General features: G+C 40.2%; 1 protein-coding gene and 1 long non-coding RNA gene across 4 annotated transcripts in view; one reads left to right on the forward strand and one right to left on the reverse strand.

Moving 5' to 3' along the window:
* On the reverse strand, nt 1-9,285 carry LOC117517002. Its single transcript, XR_004562610.1, has 3 exons — nt 9,201-9,285; nt 5,469-5,473; nt 1-13 (listed from the first exon to the last, which is right to left on the reverse strand). It is a non-coding gene; the product is annotated as an uncharacterized LOC117517002 (long non-coding RNA).
* slc25a14 (solute carrier family 25 member 14) overlaps nt 6,466-15,998 on the forward strand; it is a 22,551-nt gene continuing 13,018 nt past the window's right edge. The window contains exons 1-3 of one of the 3 annotated variants that reach the window (XM_034177906.1): nt 6,466-6,595; nt 7,118-7,219; nt 14,642-14,780. In XM_034177906.1, the coding sequence (XP_034033797.1) occupies nt 7,156-7,219; nt 14,642-14,780 (203 nt within the window). In that variant the 5' untranslated portion in view covers nt 6,466-6,595; nt 7,118-7,155. Of the gene's footprint in view, nt 6,596-6,972; nt 7,220-14,641; nt 14,781-15,998 lie in introns of those variants that run through there. The other 2 variants (XM_034177905.1, XM_034177904.1) reach the window with 2 other exon arrangements.

Below are 15,998 nucleotides of genomic sequence, written 5' to 3' on the forward strand. Positions count from 1 at the left end.
TGCAACACACAAGCTTGACATTTTTAATATATGTAATAATAATCACAGACCTCATGACGGCCGGACAGAGACATGCAAAGGGCCGCATGTGGCCCCCGGGCCGCAGTTTGCCCAGGTCTGGTCTATATTCTTGCCAATAGTAAGCAACTGAGTACAGCTGTTGGTGAGAAGAGCTGAAAACATTCTGACCGGAAAAAATCTTTAAAATGGAAAAGGTTTTACTCAGTGTTGTCATGTCTTCTGTTACCTGTTCAGAAACGCAATGGATTGATCATATGTGTGGGAGTGATCCAAGAGAATTCATCAGCTCATCACTGAAGATGAGCATCCTGTCCTACAGTTCCTTGAAAGAAGGACAACCTTTGTTAATCTGCTGTAATTTTGATGACGTGGCTTTTTTGGGAGTTGCAAAGGAACATATATTCACTGACCATACAAAGGGAAAGACATAAACTCAAGAGACCCTTACCAAGTTGAAGAAGCTGTTAAGGTGGAAGGGTTTTGTTTCATTGATTTGGCAACACACATTTTATTTGAAAAATAACTGATTGCAAATGTAATTTGAGTGTTTGAACTAATCTTAGTCCAGTGTCTCACGGCAAGAAGGTCCTGGGTTCACGTCCACCCATGCCCATGTCCTTGGGTTTACATCCACCCATTTTTTTTCGGGTCAGACCAGGGCTACATTTATCAAACTGTATGTAGAAAAGGTTCTAAATGCTGCCGTATGAACAAAATTTAGTATGTGCGTAAGTACAAAAAAATCTGTACTTATCAAACAGGTAGTACGCCAGTCGTACACACGTTAAGAAGTATCAACTGTTGATAATCCCACATGTTCTAAACCACCATACTTGTGCCAGCTCATTGTGTCATTAATTGAACTGAATTAATTTTTCAATTTATTTTGTTTGTATAGCGCCGAATCCAGCCTTGGGGAGTAACGGAATACATGTAACGGCGTTACATAATTAGGATACAAAAAAGGTAACTGTATTCTGCTACAGTTACAGAAAAAAGACATATTCAGATTACAGGTATATTTAGTAAAAATGGGGATTAGTTCGCAGGATTACAATTTTAATGCATTTTATGACATTATCTGTATATAATATATATTTTTTTCTTTGAAACGAAAATGTGGACAGCATGACATCTCTGGCAAAATATTGATGAAGTGCCCGGATGCATTTTCAATGGAGATTCGCGACTGAACACACTCAGAAAAATGCTTGCAAAATACGTGTTAAAAATGACATTTTGATCTGGATATTGAGCCAGTAAAATTAAATTACATTAAATTATGTCAGGAAAGTATTAAACTTACTCTGACACACACACATTCCCAAATATTAGTGCTGAAAGTTACGGATCTGTGCTGTTCAAGCTGCTGAGCTGAGGTGTCCTGCAGCAGCTGCTGCTCTTCAACGCAGCTCCTAAAACCATTACAATACATTTATATATATATATATATATATATATATATATATATATATATATATATATATATATATATTTTTTTTTTTTTTACACAATTATCCTTTATTGATCGAGTTTCATTCATGAAGTCAGTGGTGTGTGTGTGCACATCTCTATGTGTGGGTGTGACTGTGAGCGGCACAGCGCGGGAAACCTACCTGGAAACCTGGAAACTTACTAACAGACCTTATTCTCTGTGAAGCCCGTAAAATTTTCACCAAAAGCCAGATAAATTTTTCGAATGGTTTCCAGGTGCCAGTCTCTAACAGCTTCTGAAAAAATTCTGATGGAAAAAAACCCCCAAATCATTCCGCCATTTCCAGACAATGAAAATCCAACGACGGGGCGGGACCACTCCTTCCACAAGGCGTGCTCACAGGTGAATGACATCACCGACAGGCGTGGAAAAACTCACGCATGCACACAAGGGTTCAAGCTTGTCTGACGTGAAAACATATTAATCAAATCCATATAGTTAAAAAAAAAAATAAAAAGGTACGATACTTTATGGACAGACCTCGTACAAGTAAGCCTGCAGTCTGAGAGCGAAGCACTCTATTGGGGTGATATGGTACTATGAGGTCCCTAAGATAAGATGGGACCTGATTATTCAAAACCTTATAAGTAAGAAGAAGAATTTTAAATTCTATTCTGGAATTAACAGGGAGCCAATGAAGAACAATTGAAGGACATATCCTGATCAAAAATGACTCCAATATTTCTCATAGTATTACTGGAGGTCAGGGTAATGCCATCCAGAGTAAGGATCTGGTTAGACACCATGTTTCTAAGATTGGTGGGGCCAAGTACAATAACTTCAGTTTTATCTGAATTTAAAAGCAGGAAATTAGAGGTCATCCATGTCTTTATGTCTGAAAGACATTCCTGCAGTTTAACTAATTGGTGTGTGTCCTCTGGCTTCATGGATAGATAAAGCTGGGTATCATCTGCGTAACAATGAAAATTTAAGCAATGCTTTCTAATAATACTGCCTAAGGAAAGCATGTATAAAGTGAATAAAATCGGTCCTAGCACAGAACCTTGTGGAACTCCATAATTAACCTTAGTCCGTGAAGAAGACTCCCCATTTACATTAACAAATTGTAATCTATTAGATAAATATGATTCAAACCACTGCAGCGCAGTGCCTTTAATACCTATGGCATGCTCTAATCTCTGTAATAAAATTTTATGGTCAACAGTATCAAAAGCTGCGCTGAGATCTAACAGGACGAGCATAGAGATGAGTCCACTGTCTGAGGCCATAAGAAGATCATTTGTATCCTTCACTAATGCTGTTTCTGTACTATGATGAATTCTGAAACCTGACTGAAACTCTTCAAATAGACCATTCCTCTGCAGATGATCAGTTAGCTGTTTTACAACTACCCTTTCAAGAATTTTTGAGAGAAAAGGAAGGTTGGAGATTGGCCTATAATTAGCTAAGATAGCTGGGTCAAGTAATGGCTTTTTAAGTAATGGTTTAATTACTGCCACCTTAAAAGCCTGTGGTACATAGCCAACTAATAAAGATAGATTGATCATATTTAAGATCGAAGCATTAAATAATGGTAGGGCTTCCTTGAGCAGCCTGGTAGGAATGGGGTCTAATAGACATGTTGATGGTTTGGAGGAAGTGACTAATGAAAATAACTCAGACAGAACAATTGGAGAGAAAGAGTCTAACCAAATACCAGCATTAATGAAAGCAGCCGAACATAAAGATATGTCTTTGGGATGGTTATGAATAATTTTTTCTCTAATAGTTAAAATTTTATTTGCAAAGAAAGTCATGAAATCATTACTAGTTAAAGTTAAAAGAATACTCAGCTCAATAGAGCTCTGACTCTTTGTCAGCCTGGCTACAGTGCTGAAAAGAAACCTGGGGTTGTTCTTATTTTCTTCAATTAGTGATGAATAGTAAGATGTCCTAGCTTTACGGAGGGCTTTTTTTATAGAGCAACAGACTCTTTTTCCAGGCTAAATGAAGATCTTCTAAATTAGTGAGACGCCATTTCCTCTCCAGCTTACGGGTTATCTGCTTTAAGCTGCGAGTTTGTGGGTTATACCACAGTCAGACACTTCTGATTTAAAGCTCTCTTTTTCAGAGGAGCTACAGCATCCAAAGTTGTGCTCAGTGAGGATGTAAAGCTATTGACGAGATAATCTATCTCACTCACAGAGTTTAGGTAGTTACTCTGCACTGTGTTGGTATATGGAATTGAAGAACATAACAACGAAGGAATCATATTAAACATAGTTACAGCGCTTTCTGAAAGACTTCTACTGTAATAAAACTTATTCCCCACTGCTGGGTAGTCCATCAGAGTAAATGTAAATGTTATTAAGAAATGATCAAACAAAAAGGGGTTTTCAGGGAATACTGTTAAGTCTTCAATTTCTATGCCATATGTCAGAACAAGATCTAAAGTGTGGTTAAAGTGATGGGTGGGCTCATTTACATTTTGAGCGAAGCCAACTGAGTCTAATAATAGATTAAATGCAGTGTTGAGGCTGTCATTCTCAGCATCTATGTGGATGTTAAAATCACCCACTATAATTATCTTATCTGAGCTAAGCACTAAGTCAGACAAAAGGTCTGAAAAATCACAAAGAAACTCACAGTAACAACCAGGTGGACGATAAAACTGGTTTTTGAGACTTCCGATTTGGATGAACAAGACTAAGAGTCAAACTTTCAAATGAATTAAAGCTCTGTCTGGGTCTTTGATTAATTAATAAGCTGGAGTGGAAGATTGCTGCTAATCCTCCGCCTTGGCCCGTGCTTCGAGCATTCTGACAGTTAGTGTGACTCGGGGGTGTTGACTCATTTAAACTAACATATTCATCCTGCTGTAACCAGGTTTCTGTAAGGCAGAATAAATCAATATGTTGATCAATTATTATATCATTTACTAACAGGGACTTAGAAGAGAGAGATCTAATGTTTAATAGACCGCATTTAACTGTTTTAGTCTGTGGTGCAGTTGAAGGTGCTATATTATTTTTTCTTTTTGAATTTTTATGCTTAAATAGATTTTTACTGGTTATTGGTGGTCTGGGAGCAGGCACCGACTCTACGGGGATGGGGTAATGAGGGGATGGCAGGGAGAGAGAAGCTGCAGAGCTGCAAATCACAACAGCACTGCCTCAAGGCTCTTCACAAAAGTAAGGTCTAACTTTACCAAACCCCCTGAGCAAGCACACAGGTGACAGTGGTAGGGAAAAACTCCCTCTGGGATAATGAGGAAGAAACCTCAAGCAGACCAGACTCAGAGGGGTGACCCACTGCTTAGGCCATTCTAACAGTTACAAGGTTTTTACAAATTTTACAAGAATTTCTTAACAAATAGAAGAAACAGAAACAGAAAAAACAGAACAACAAACACAGAGTCCTTAATTGAAACAAAAAATTAGAAACACTCTCAATTAACCATATGGTAACAAAACATTGGTTTAAAAACCATGTGTTGCTTGTGTTCCTCACCAGAGTAAGAGAATGAAGAAAATAAACTTTTCTGAAACAGAGTGTGCGCAGCTTGTGTGTGGTCACAGCAAGCAGTGGGATGACAAAAATAAATGCAGTGAGTGTCAACACTAGGTGGCGACGATGAATCCACAAGTAGTTTTGAACCCAACCATTTGTTATGACCATTCATTCATGGCGTTATATATTGCTTCTTAATTTAGACATCACAATCAGTTATGAACATAACTTTAACAAGCTTTAACAAGCTCACCACAAGAACTAGCATGAAACGTTTTACTTAACAGAATAACTGGACAATTATTTGCCATTACAGTTGTTTCAGAATCTTTGGGCTCCTGTGACATCACTGCTGTCTTTATTACAATAAAATCTCTCCTAACAAAATTTGAGCTGTGAAAAAACAAAAACAAAACATATTTTAATATAAAATTGCAACAGGGAATCTATTTGCTTCATGCCTTGTAGTAGCAGGAGGAAATGTAGGCATGTTGCTGAGGACAAAAGCTGCTGTTTAGTTCACACAGGCTACATATCTGCTTCGAACTTGATATAATTACTTATGGTGTACATATTAATTCAAGGAAAGAAACAACACATGTATGTACACATTGTCAGAGCTCTGTATATAATTACTTACATTTCTGCAGTAAATACAAGTTGCTAATTCCACTTTTTGCATAGAAATATTTGTATGTACTGTTTACGCACAAATCTGTGCATATTAACAGATAATAAGTGAGGGCACTATACCAGATGTTGTGTGGTGACCCAGAGTGAACGGGAAAATCCAAAAGAATCTTGATACTTCTTGTTAAAGATGTTGGAAGGATAGATGATTTTCTGCTTCCTAATATACTGCTTCAGTGAGGATGCCAACTACCAAAGGAGCTACAAGTCTATATGGGACAATATGGCTTTTCTTATGTTGTAGTTCATGCTGCATATGCGCTTTACAGTAAACTGAACATGCAACGTGATTTACAGCTAATTTCTTCCCTCTGGAGGCAATAATAATCAAAGACCTGTAAGCAGTGATGATGTTTGCAAAATAAATGAAAATGGCTGTCAAATAGTGGCTATTGAGTGGCCATGACTTAGAATGTACATTATTTTTGCTCCATAAAGAAATAAAAAGAGAAACATTTTCTAAACTATGTGTCAGTTTTCGTTTTATACCTACAAAACTTTACTTATAAGCAATTAGTTGCATATCCATCATCCATATACTTTTTAGAGGTATTTCAGAAATTTTGTTGAAGGATATTGTCATCAGCATTATTTTTTGTTTTGTTTTTATTTTTTCTTATACATGGAATGTTTATTATTATTATTATTATTATTATTATTATTATTATTATTATTATTATTATTATTATTATTATTATTATTATCATCGTCATCATCATCATTATTTTACATTAATTGAAGTTTCAGACTTTTCGTCACTGTAGACGTTTATTTTGAAATGGCTAAACGGAATCTATTTTTCCGCTGGTGCGCTTGACATCAGCAAAAATGGGGACTTGACAGCAAAGGAGAACTTTTCATATTTTGCTAAAGTCAGGTTGTTAAAGTGATGGAAAACCAACTCAAATAGCAGGCGGGGTGTTTTATCAAGCAGCACAGGTATGTGACTTTCCGACTTATGTAATATTGACGAGTTGCTAACAAGTAACCTCGGGAAAGCTATTCATTTTCAGAACTGTTTGGTGACTTGCAGTTAGCTTAGCATAAGCCATCTGAAAGAATTGGACATTTTCCATTAAAATATTTAATTGTTCTTTATCAAAATAACAATGAGAACAAGATGGCTTAGTTCGTGTACTCCCGTCTTCTTAACTTGGCTAAACTCCAGTAATTAATTGAATTATATTCTCGTGACTGTTGTCACTCATGCTTTATTCTTCCCGGCATACCAACCAATTGAAAGGCTCACAGCTTTGATTGACTTAATTCTCAGCCAATAGGAAGCCTGAAACAAACGAGAGCGTCCCGTTAGCGGTGCCGAGGTCGTTTTTTTTCCGGCGCAGTACCCTGAGATGCTGATGCTGAGCAGCGTCGTTGATGTGTAGTATCGTTTTGTCTCCATGTTCACCGACATGTTGTGTTGTGTTGACCTGTGTCTGGGTGGCCTTGTTTTGTTTTTAGCCGGGCTACAGGAGGTGGAAGCCGCGGCCACCGCGGACATGAGCAATCTGAACTGGAAGCCGTTCATCTACGGAGGGATGGCCTCAATTGTCGCAGAATTCGGTACGTGATGCACCGCAGCATGCAGGTGTAGGCTAATCGTGTTAATTTTGCAAAGGAAATAATGTGCAAATTGCGTTTTTTTTTTAAATAAATACTTTAAGCAACAACAGCCACAGGCAGATTCAGCTGTCTTTGGTGCAAATCTATTGCTGCTTTCTGGAGCTGCAAATGAGTCCTACAGTTAATATCAAACGGAATGTGAATATTGTTAGATCCATTAACATAAATTCTTTCTGCATGTGCTATATGTGTGACACTTCAGCAGGTAATTGCATAGTAATAAACATAGAGTGAATCACACTTTGTTTGATAAGTGACCAAATAAAGAGATGAAAAAGTAAGTGGGTGGTAAATATATCTCAAGATAAATATACTTAATCATGGCTGCAAGATCTCTGCTTTTACTGTCAGGTTTTCCCACATAGACTTGACTTGGATGTGCCACCTGGGTATATTTAGCAGCACATTTGAGCATTCTCTCTCTCTCTCAACACAGAAGGATTTTCATACAACACAACAGATCAAATTGAGGCTGGCATCTCCCATGTGTCTTCTGGAAAACTGTACTAGGTCTGCGAGAAAAATAACGTACCTTTTTATTTTTTTCAAAAACTGTATGGATTTGAATCACGTGCGATTACATCAGCCAACCTTGAACCCTCGTGCGCATGCGTGAGTTTTTTCACGCCTGTCGGTTACGTCATTCGCCTGTGGGCAGGCTTTGAGTGAGCACTGGTCCACCCCCCTCGTCGGAATTCCTTTGTCTAACAACTTGCTGAGAGACTGGCACTTTGCCTCATCAAAATTTTTTCAGAACCTGTGAGGCAGATCGAAGTGGACACCATTCGAGAAATTCAGCTGGTTTTCGGTGAAAATTTTAATGGCTGATGAGAGATTGTGGAGTGTTACTGTCACTTTAAGGACTTCCCACGGAGCGGGACGTCGCGCCGCGCTCTGAGGCACTGTCGTCACCCTGTTTCGAGCGGAAAACCTCCAAATTTAAGCCTCTGTTGACCCAGGACGTCGTGAGACAACAGAGAAGTTTCAGAAGAGCTCGGGATCAGCAGTTTATCCTGACATTCCACTGTTAAAGGAGATTTTGTAATGAAAGACGTGCGGACGGATTGGCGCGCCGCCACAGGAAAAACACCTCCGTGTTGATAACCATTTGTAAAAACCTGGCGGCTTTTGATGGCTTTCAGTAGAGTGAGTATCTGAGAAATTGTTTAACAGCTGGACATGTTCCAACTTGACCTTAAGGCTTCCAACGGAGGAGTTTTTCCTGTGGCGCCGCGCTGCGCCGGCTGCCTGCCGACTGCCTGCCGACGCGCCAATCCATCTGCATGACTTTCATTACAAAATCTCCTTTAACAGTGGAATGTCCGGATAAACTGCTGATCCCGACCTCTTCTGAAAGTTCTCTGTTCTCTCACGACGTCCTGGGTCAACAGAGGCTTAAATTTGGAGGTTTTCAGCTCGAAACAGGCTGACGACGGCACCTCAGAGCGCGGCGCGACGTCCCGCTCTGTGGGAAGTCCTTAAAGCGACAGTAACACTCCATAATCTCTCATCAGCCGTTAAAATTTTCACCGAAAACCAGCTGAATTTCTCGAATGGTGTCCACTTTGATCTACCTCACAGGTTCTGAAAAAATTTTGATAAAGCAAAGCGCCAGTCTCTCAGCAAGTTGTTAGACAAAGGAATTCTGATGGGAGGGGTGGACCACTCCTCACTCAAAGCCTGCCCACAGGCGAATGACGTAACCGACAGGCGTGAAAAAACTCTTGCATGCCCACGAGGGGTCAAGCTTGTCTGATGTAATCGCACGTGATTCAAATCCATATAGTCTTTGAAAAAAATAAAAAGGTCCGATACTTTTCTCACAGACCTCGTAATTGAAATGTCACATCTTTGTTTGAAAAAAAATTCTTTCTATGTGCCTGTCCACTGTGAAGCTGAATAACTTTTGATGCACCAGGACCTGCACTGTGCCCAGTTTCCGCAATCACAACCACAGAAGCCGAACTACTACAGAGTTGTCATGGGTGTCTTGGTGGTTTTCCTCAGTCTCCTTCTCGCAAGGTCACAGTTTCTAAAAACTTTCTCCCCCAGAGAGATTTACTATGCAGTATCGTTCTGATTGTATTTCTTAAAGATTGTTCATGTATCCATCTCCTGACTTGCTCCAAGAAAATATAGAAAGAAAAGAAAAGTATCTCAAAAATATTACATTTCATTTCAAGTTTGAATAACTTACTGTATACAGTGCATCTGAAAAGTATTCACAGTGCTTCACTTTTCCACATTTTATGTTACAGCCTTTTTCCAAAATGGAGTATTTTTTTTCTCCCTTAAACTTCTACTCACAACACCCCAAAATGAAAACATGAAAAAGTTTTTTATTTTTTTTTTTATTTTTTGCTAATTTATTAAAATGAAAATCTAAGAAATCACATGTACATACGTATTCACCCCCTTTGCTCAGTACGTTGTGGATGCACATTTGGCAGCAATTACAGCCTCAAGTCTTCTTGAATATGATGAGGCAACCTTGGCGCACCTGTCTTTGGGCAGTTTGGGCCATTCGTCTTTGCAGCACCTCTCAAGCTCCATCTCCATGCTTCACTGTAGGGATGGTGCCTGATTTTCTCCAAACATGACATCTGACATTCATGCCAAAGAGTTCAGTCTTTGTCTCATCAGACCAGAGAATTTTGTTTTCATGGTCTGAGAGTCCTTCAGGTGACTTTTGGCAAATTCCAGGTGGGCTGCCATGTGTCTTTTACTAAAGAGGGGCTTCCTTGTGGCCACTTTACAATACAAGCCTGATTGGTGGATTTCTGCAGAGATGGTTGTCCTTCTGGAAGGTTCTCCTTGTTCTCATTCAGGACCACAGACAAGAGTTCCTCATTTTCATTACCCATTAAGTCATTGTTAATAGAAATCTTTATTATTGGCGCAATATCTCAGAATAAATAACATAAATAAATAACAATAAACAATAACAATAAATAACATTGTGCTGATATTGCAGTCTGTAATTCCAAGATGGATGTCGGCTATTTGACTTTATGTCTCCCTTCAATTCTTTTAATTGCTAAATCATGCTTTGTATAATAATTTGTCAAACTCTGTATTTCTCTATTAGTGCAATTGACTATACAAGAATCTTAAGTACAACTTGGATACTTTTACTGCTGTCCACATAATAGGCCTACCGTTGGTGACACCTTTATTATTTACATGATTGTCACGACATGTGGAACTTTGCTAATAAATAGACTGCTGTATTTCACAATATTTCTCAATTCTTCTCAGGAAATTCTTTTTTGCCTTCTTGCTCTCGGTCGGGACGGTCGCATTTTTCTCTCCTCCTCCCTCCCCAACTTTCCTGCTACTGTAGCGTGTTTTGTCTGTGAGGCTGCCAGCCCTGCTCCTCTGGAAAACGGCAAAATGGATCTGATCTAGTGGTCTCTGAACGCAATGGATACTATTTTTTCCACAAGGCACTCGGGAGAGGAGGACCCGACCTGTCCTGCCAGGACACATGTGGCGGGTTACGTGATGGACAGCTGGCGGAGGTGGCAAGTCATGTGCCTGTACACACGTTATCTGTGGAGGACGTTGAAGATGTTTACTTATTTGGAGCTGTGGTGACCGGGTTTCTGCTGTGTGGAGTGGCCACAGCACTGGTTTACCGGAAAATTAAGAAGGTGGAGGCGACATTAATTGGCCCGTCCAGGCTGCCCCACATGATTGATTCAATTGGAAGGGCAGTGTCAGCTCAGTCGGCGGGTGTCAACCACACGTTGGAATCCATCTCGGGGAGAATGGCTGCACTGGAAAACCGCTTTGATCGTCAGTAAGACTACATCTCCTCTATTCAGATGTATTTGGGAGCCACTCTGAAGTTTCAGACTGTGGAATCTGCCAGGCGTCTGTTAATCTGGATATCTATTTGGTTTCCAAACACCAGCTGTCCTTCAAGGCCGCTGGGATAAAATCCTCCCCCCGAAGAACACTCCTGATAGCCTCGCTCCTCGTCTCCCCTGCCTCTTTGTCTTCCCCTCCCTCCCTCCCTTCCCAGTCCTGAGATGTTGACTGTGGGACCTTGAGACTCTGGTGGACTAATTCAGGACTGGGATCCCCCCCCCCAGGATGGACAGATAAGGCCTGTCGATGGCACCTCAAGGGTGGCCTTTCCGGGCTGTCTGTCTGGACACCGGACACATCCAAGTCTCGGCTGTTGTCTGTCATCTGTTGTGATTGTTTTTTTGTTTTTGTTATGACTGTTTTTCTGTGCTATGGTTTTTTTTTGCTTTCCAGTGGTGCTGCAGGAGTTCAACGCAGCAGCAATGGAGGTTTTTCTTTTCCCAGTTCTTTCCTTGTGTGTGCTTTTATATGTGTTCATGTACCGGACCGGCTTATGTGTATTGTTGTTTAAGTGTGTCATGAGGCTGGTCAAGGTTTACTCAGCCCTGCTCGTGACCTAGGGCAGGTATATACATCTGGAGCTGGGTCCCCGGGCATCAAAAAAGGCAACCTCTGCTCCTAACTGGCAATTAGGATGGGTAAAAATGCAGTAAACACATTTCATTGTGCAGGGAACATGTTCCTATGTGCATATGACAATAAACTTCTTTTGAATCCTTTGAATCCTTGAATCCTTGAAAGTCTCATGAAATTTCTTCAGTTGATTACTCTAAAATGCAGGAGAATGCATTTCACAGGATCTAGAACCCTTCAGTGGGACCCCCAGTCTAATGGGCCTTTCACACTGAACACGTCGGAAGTGTCAAATGCGTCAAAAATCAGTCTAAAAAGCATTATTTTCAATGAGACGCGTTGCTTTTTAGATGCATCAGAAGCGTTGCGTCAAAAGCTGAGCTAAAGCGATGCTTCTGACAGGAGCACGCATTGCCACTTCACGCGCTCAAAGTTCAACCCAATCAAACTTTCAATGCTCTGAGCTGTGACGTAGCTTCGCGCTGTCCAATAGGAACGACGCGTCGGGCCAAAACATGGAGGACTAGTAGCAGAAACCACTGATCTGTACAAAACGGATCAGTGCAGAAACCACTGATCTGTACAAAACAGAAACGTGTAACAGGACTGCTCATTTATAGAGCAGTTTTCTGAAGAAAAATCCTTGGAAATGTTTTTTTTTTGTTGTTGTTTGTTACCTCAAAATTTCTGATTACTGTTAAAAAAAACCCCCAAAATGTTTAGAACACTTGTACTTAAAATAGCTAAATAAATCAATAAATGGTTCTTTAGAAACCTTTTGCTTCTCCCAGCAGGGCGATGGGAAAATCGTTCTACTTCTTTTTTAAAGCTTTTTTGTGGTTCAGGCAACGCAAATTCAAGATGGCGATCGCTGAACTTTTTTCAGGTTGTGGAAACTTTTGACACGAAGCAGAAAGTACAACCACATTACACCCATTTTAGCATCCCTTCACTGGCTTCCTGTCCCGGTGAGATCAGATTTTAAGGTTCTGCTACTAACCTATAAAATTATTCATGGACTGACACCTCCCTACCTAGCTGACCTAATTAAACCTTGCGTACCGGCCCGGGCTTTACGTTCTCAGGGTGCAGGACTACTTTGTGTCCCTAAGCTGAATAAGAAGTCTGCAAGTCACAGAGCTTTCTCTTATCGTGCCCCTGTTCTGTGGAATGATCTTCCTGCGTCCATAAAACAGTCAGATTCTGTAGAGATTTTCAAGTCCAGACTTAAGACGCACTTATTTTCCCTTTCATATGGCTAGCATACTGGTACAGTTTTGTTTTACGGTTTTTACTCTTTTAATTAATTTATTAGTAATTGGAGCGGGCTGCGGCCTCAATTTTACGTAAATTCTGGGTATTTTAGTGAAGTTTAGGGCTAGTGGCTGTCGGTCACCTTAGCATTTCTCTGTTTTTCTTGTTGTTTAATGCTGGCAAATTATACAGTATTTTTTTTGTCTTTCTGATGCCTGATTCTGTTTTTTCTCTGTTTAAGGTGCAGCTCCATCCTCCTGTCCTGTGCTCCAATAGCATTTCTTGTATATTCGTCCGTGAATTGTTGTGTAATTTATGTTTGTAGCATGGCCCAAGCAGAGGGTCACCCCTTTGAGTCTGGTCTGCTTGAGGTTTCTTCCTCTGAGGGAGTTTTTCCTTACCACTGTTGCTCTGGGTGTTGGTAAGGTTAGACCTTACCTGTGTGAAGCGCTTTGAGGAAACTCTGTTGTGATTTGGTGCTATATAAATGAAAATAAATTGAAAATAAATTGAAATTGAATTAAAACAGCCAGAGTGTGATGTAGCAGTCTCCGCCCCCTTGCCGCTTCTGAAGTGAAGCGTCTGACGTCACGACGCGTTGGAAATGCATCCGATGGATTGGAAAGCGTTGACGCATTGGCCTAATGTGTTCAATGTGAAAGGCCCATAAGGGTTTACGTTTCCTCACATTTCTCTGTTACTGAATCACGTCACTGCAGGTAAAAGTAAATTTTACATTTCCTTTGGAAATCAAGTTCTCGGAGTCTGGAGAAAGAGTGGAGAGACACAGAATCCAAGTTGGTTGAAGTTCAGTGTGAAGTTTCTACAGTCACTGATGATTTGGGGTGCCGTGCTATCTGCTGGTGTTGGTGCACTGTGTTTTATCAAGTCCAAAGTCAACACAGCCGCCTACCAGGAGATTTTAGAGCACTTCATGTGTTCTGCTGACAAGCTTTATGGAGATGCTGATTTTCTTTTCCAGAAAGACGCACCTGCCCATAGTGCTAAAAATATTAGTAACTGGTTTGAGGAGATTCACACAATATAGGACAAGGTTTTGTCTTTAAATTAGGGATTGTCTTAGAGTTGCTTTATTGATAGCTGTCTATTTTGAATTTTGTTGCTGGGGAGAATTTGTTGAATGCTAGTCAAAGGCCAGCAGGTAAAACTGTACTGTGGAGGATGATCAAACATCGCCTTTTACAAAACCATGTATTTTGTTGTGAACCTCTGAACAAATTCTGCCAGACTATTCTCAGTTCTGACATCTCTGGTGCATAGAAGTCAGTAGTGAATGACGTCAGGAAGCTTCGGATGTATGGAAACTAGCCTACTTAGGGTAATGAGTACATGAACTCTCAGGCAAACCTGTCCATGCTTATGTGATCATATGCCAGACCTTCCTTGGTCAAGTCAAAGTTTCAGCTTCAGACTTCACAGATGCAACTGCTTATTTACATGGTAATTTATATATTTCTGTTTAAGCAATAAATTAGTTTGTGTTGTGTCTGCCCTACCCCAAGCCGTTTCTGTTTTATTAGTTGTCAAATTTCTTTGGAGTAGACCAACTATAAATTAGTGCTAAAACAGGTTGAATTGACAGTGTTATTGTAATGGATATTATTGATTTTGTATTTTAATGTTTTTATTTTTAATCCTCAGGGACATTTCCTATTGACCTGACCAAGACCCGGCTGCAAGTTCAGGGCCAGTCCCAATACACAGAAGTACGTTACAGAGGCATGTTCCATGCCCTCTTCAGGATTGGCAAAGAGGAAGGCATCAGGGCACTGTACTCTGGGTAAGGAGTGTTGTCTTCTTTTATTTATTTGTTAGGGGTGTCACGGTTCGGTTCACACCTCGCTTTAGACATCATTTGGTTTGATTTTTGAAAATTCTTCAAATATTTATACAGTAGCTGTATTCTGTGAGCAGCAGAGAGCTGACGTCAGTCAGACAAAATGTAAATGTTAACTTTTTTAGTGCTGGGATGAATTTACTGTGCAGTGCTTTAAGTGATTTGTTTTTTGCTTGTTTTTATGTGCCGAGTCAGTCCCCCTTCAATATTTTGTCTATTTAGAGATTGTTTGATTTTTGTGCAACTAATGGCATCTTATAAAACCTCACTATGTACAGATTTGAAGTCACTGTCTGCAGTGTCTGTATTCGGCATCCATCTCATTAGTCAAATTTTACACTGAGTCATATAAAGTGTCAGCTTTTGTTATAAACTGGTGGAGTTGTTTGTCTAAACTCAAATGCTCGGACTGATCTAACCCAGAGACAGTGATTCAACACGGATAAGATCAACTTTATTTATCCCAAAGGAAATTATTTTGCCAGAGTGTCAAAACGGTAAACAGTGAACAATGTTTTTGTTTTTTTTTTGTTGTTGTTTTTTTACAATAAGTACAACAAATTTATATGAAATGATTGGAAGACATTTGAACAAGATGTTTGATAATATTACACATAACTCTGAGTAACTGAATAACTCTGGATAACGCTCTTCATTATGTATTCATCCTGCAGAACGGGGGTGGAATTATACAGTCTGATTGCCACAGGTAGGAAAGACCTCCTGTGGCGTTCTGTAGTGCACCTTGGTGGTCTCAGTCTATGGCTGAAGGAGCTCTGACACGACATCAGTGTGTCATGCAGAGGTGGTGTCCTGGATGCTGAGCAGTTTCCTCAACATCCTCCTTTCTGACACCTCCACCACAGACTCCAGCTCAACTCCCAGGACAGAGCCAGCTCTCCTGATGAGCTTGTTGAGTTTGTTTGTGTCAGCTGCCTTCAGCCTGCTGCCTCAGCACACTACAGTGTAGAAAATGATGCTGGAGACCACCGAGCAGAGGTGGGACGAAGTCACTGTCAAGTCTTTCTCAAGTCAGTCTCAAGTTATCAATCTGCAACTCCCAAGTCAAGTCTCAAGTCAACTTGCAAACAGTTGGCGGTCATTATGACTTGAGACTTGACTTGAGACTTGCTGATTCATGACTTGAGAGTGACTTGATGG

Source organism: Thalassophryne amazonica, chromosome 9 (assembly GCF_902500255.1).
Source record: "Thalassophryne amazonica chromosome 9, fThaAma1.1, whole genome shotgun sequence".
NCBI classification, from domain to species: Eukaryota; Metazoa; Chordata; class Actinopteri; order Batrachoidiformes; family Batrachoididae; genus Thalassophryne; species Thalassophryne amazonica.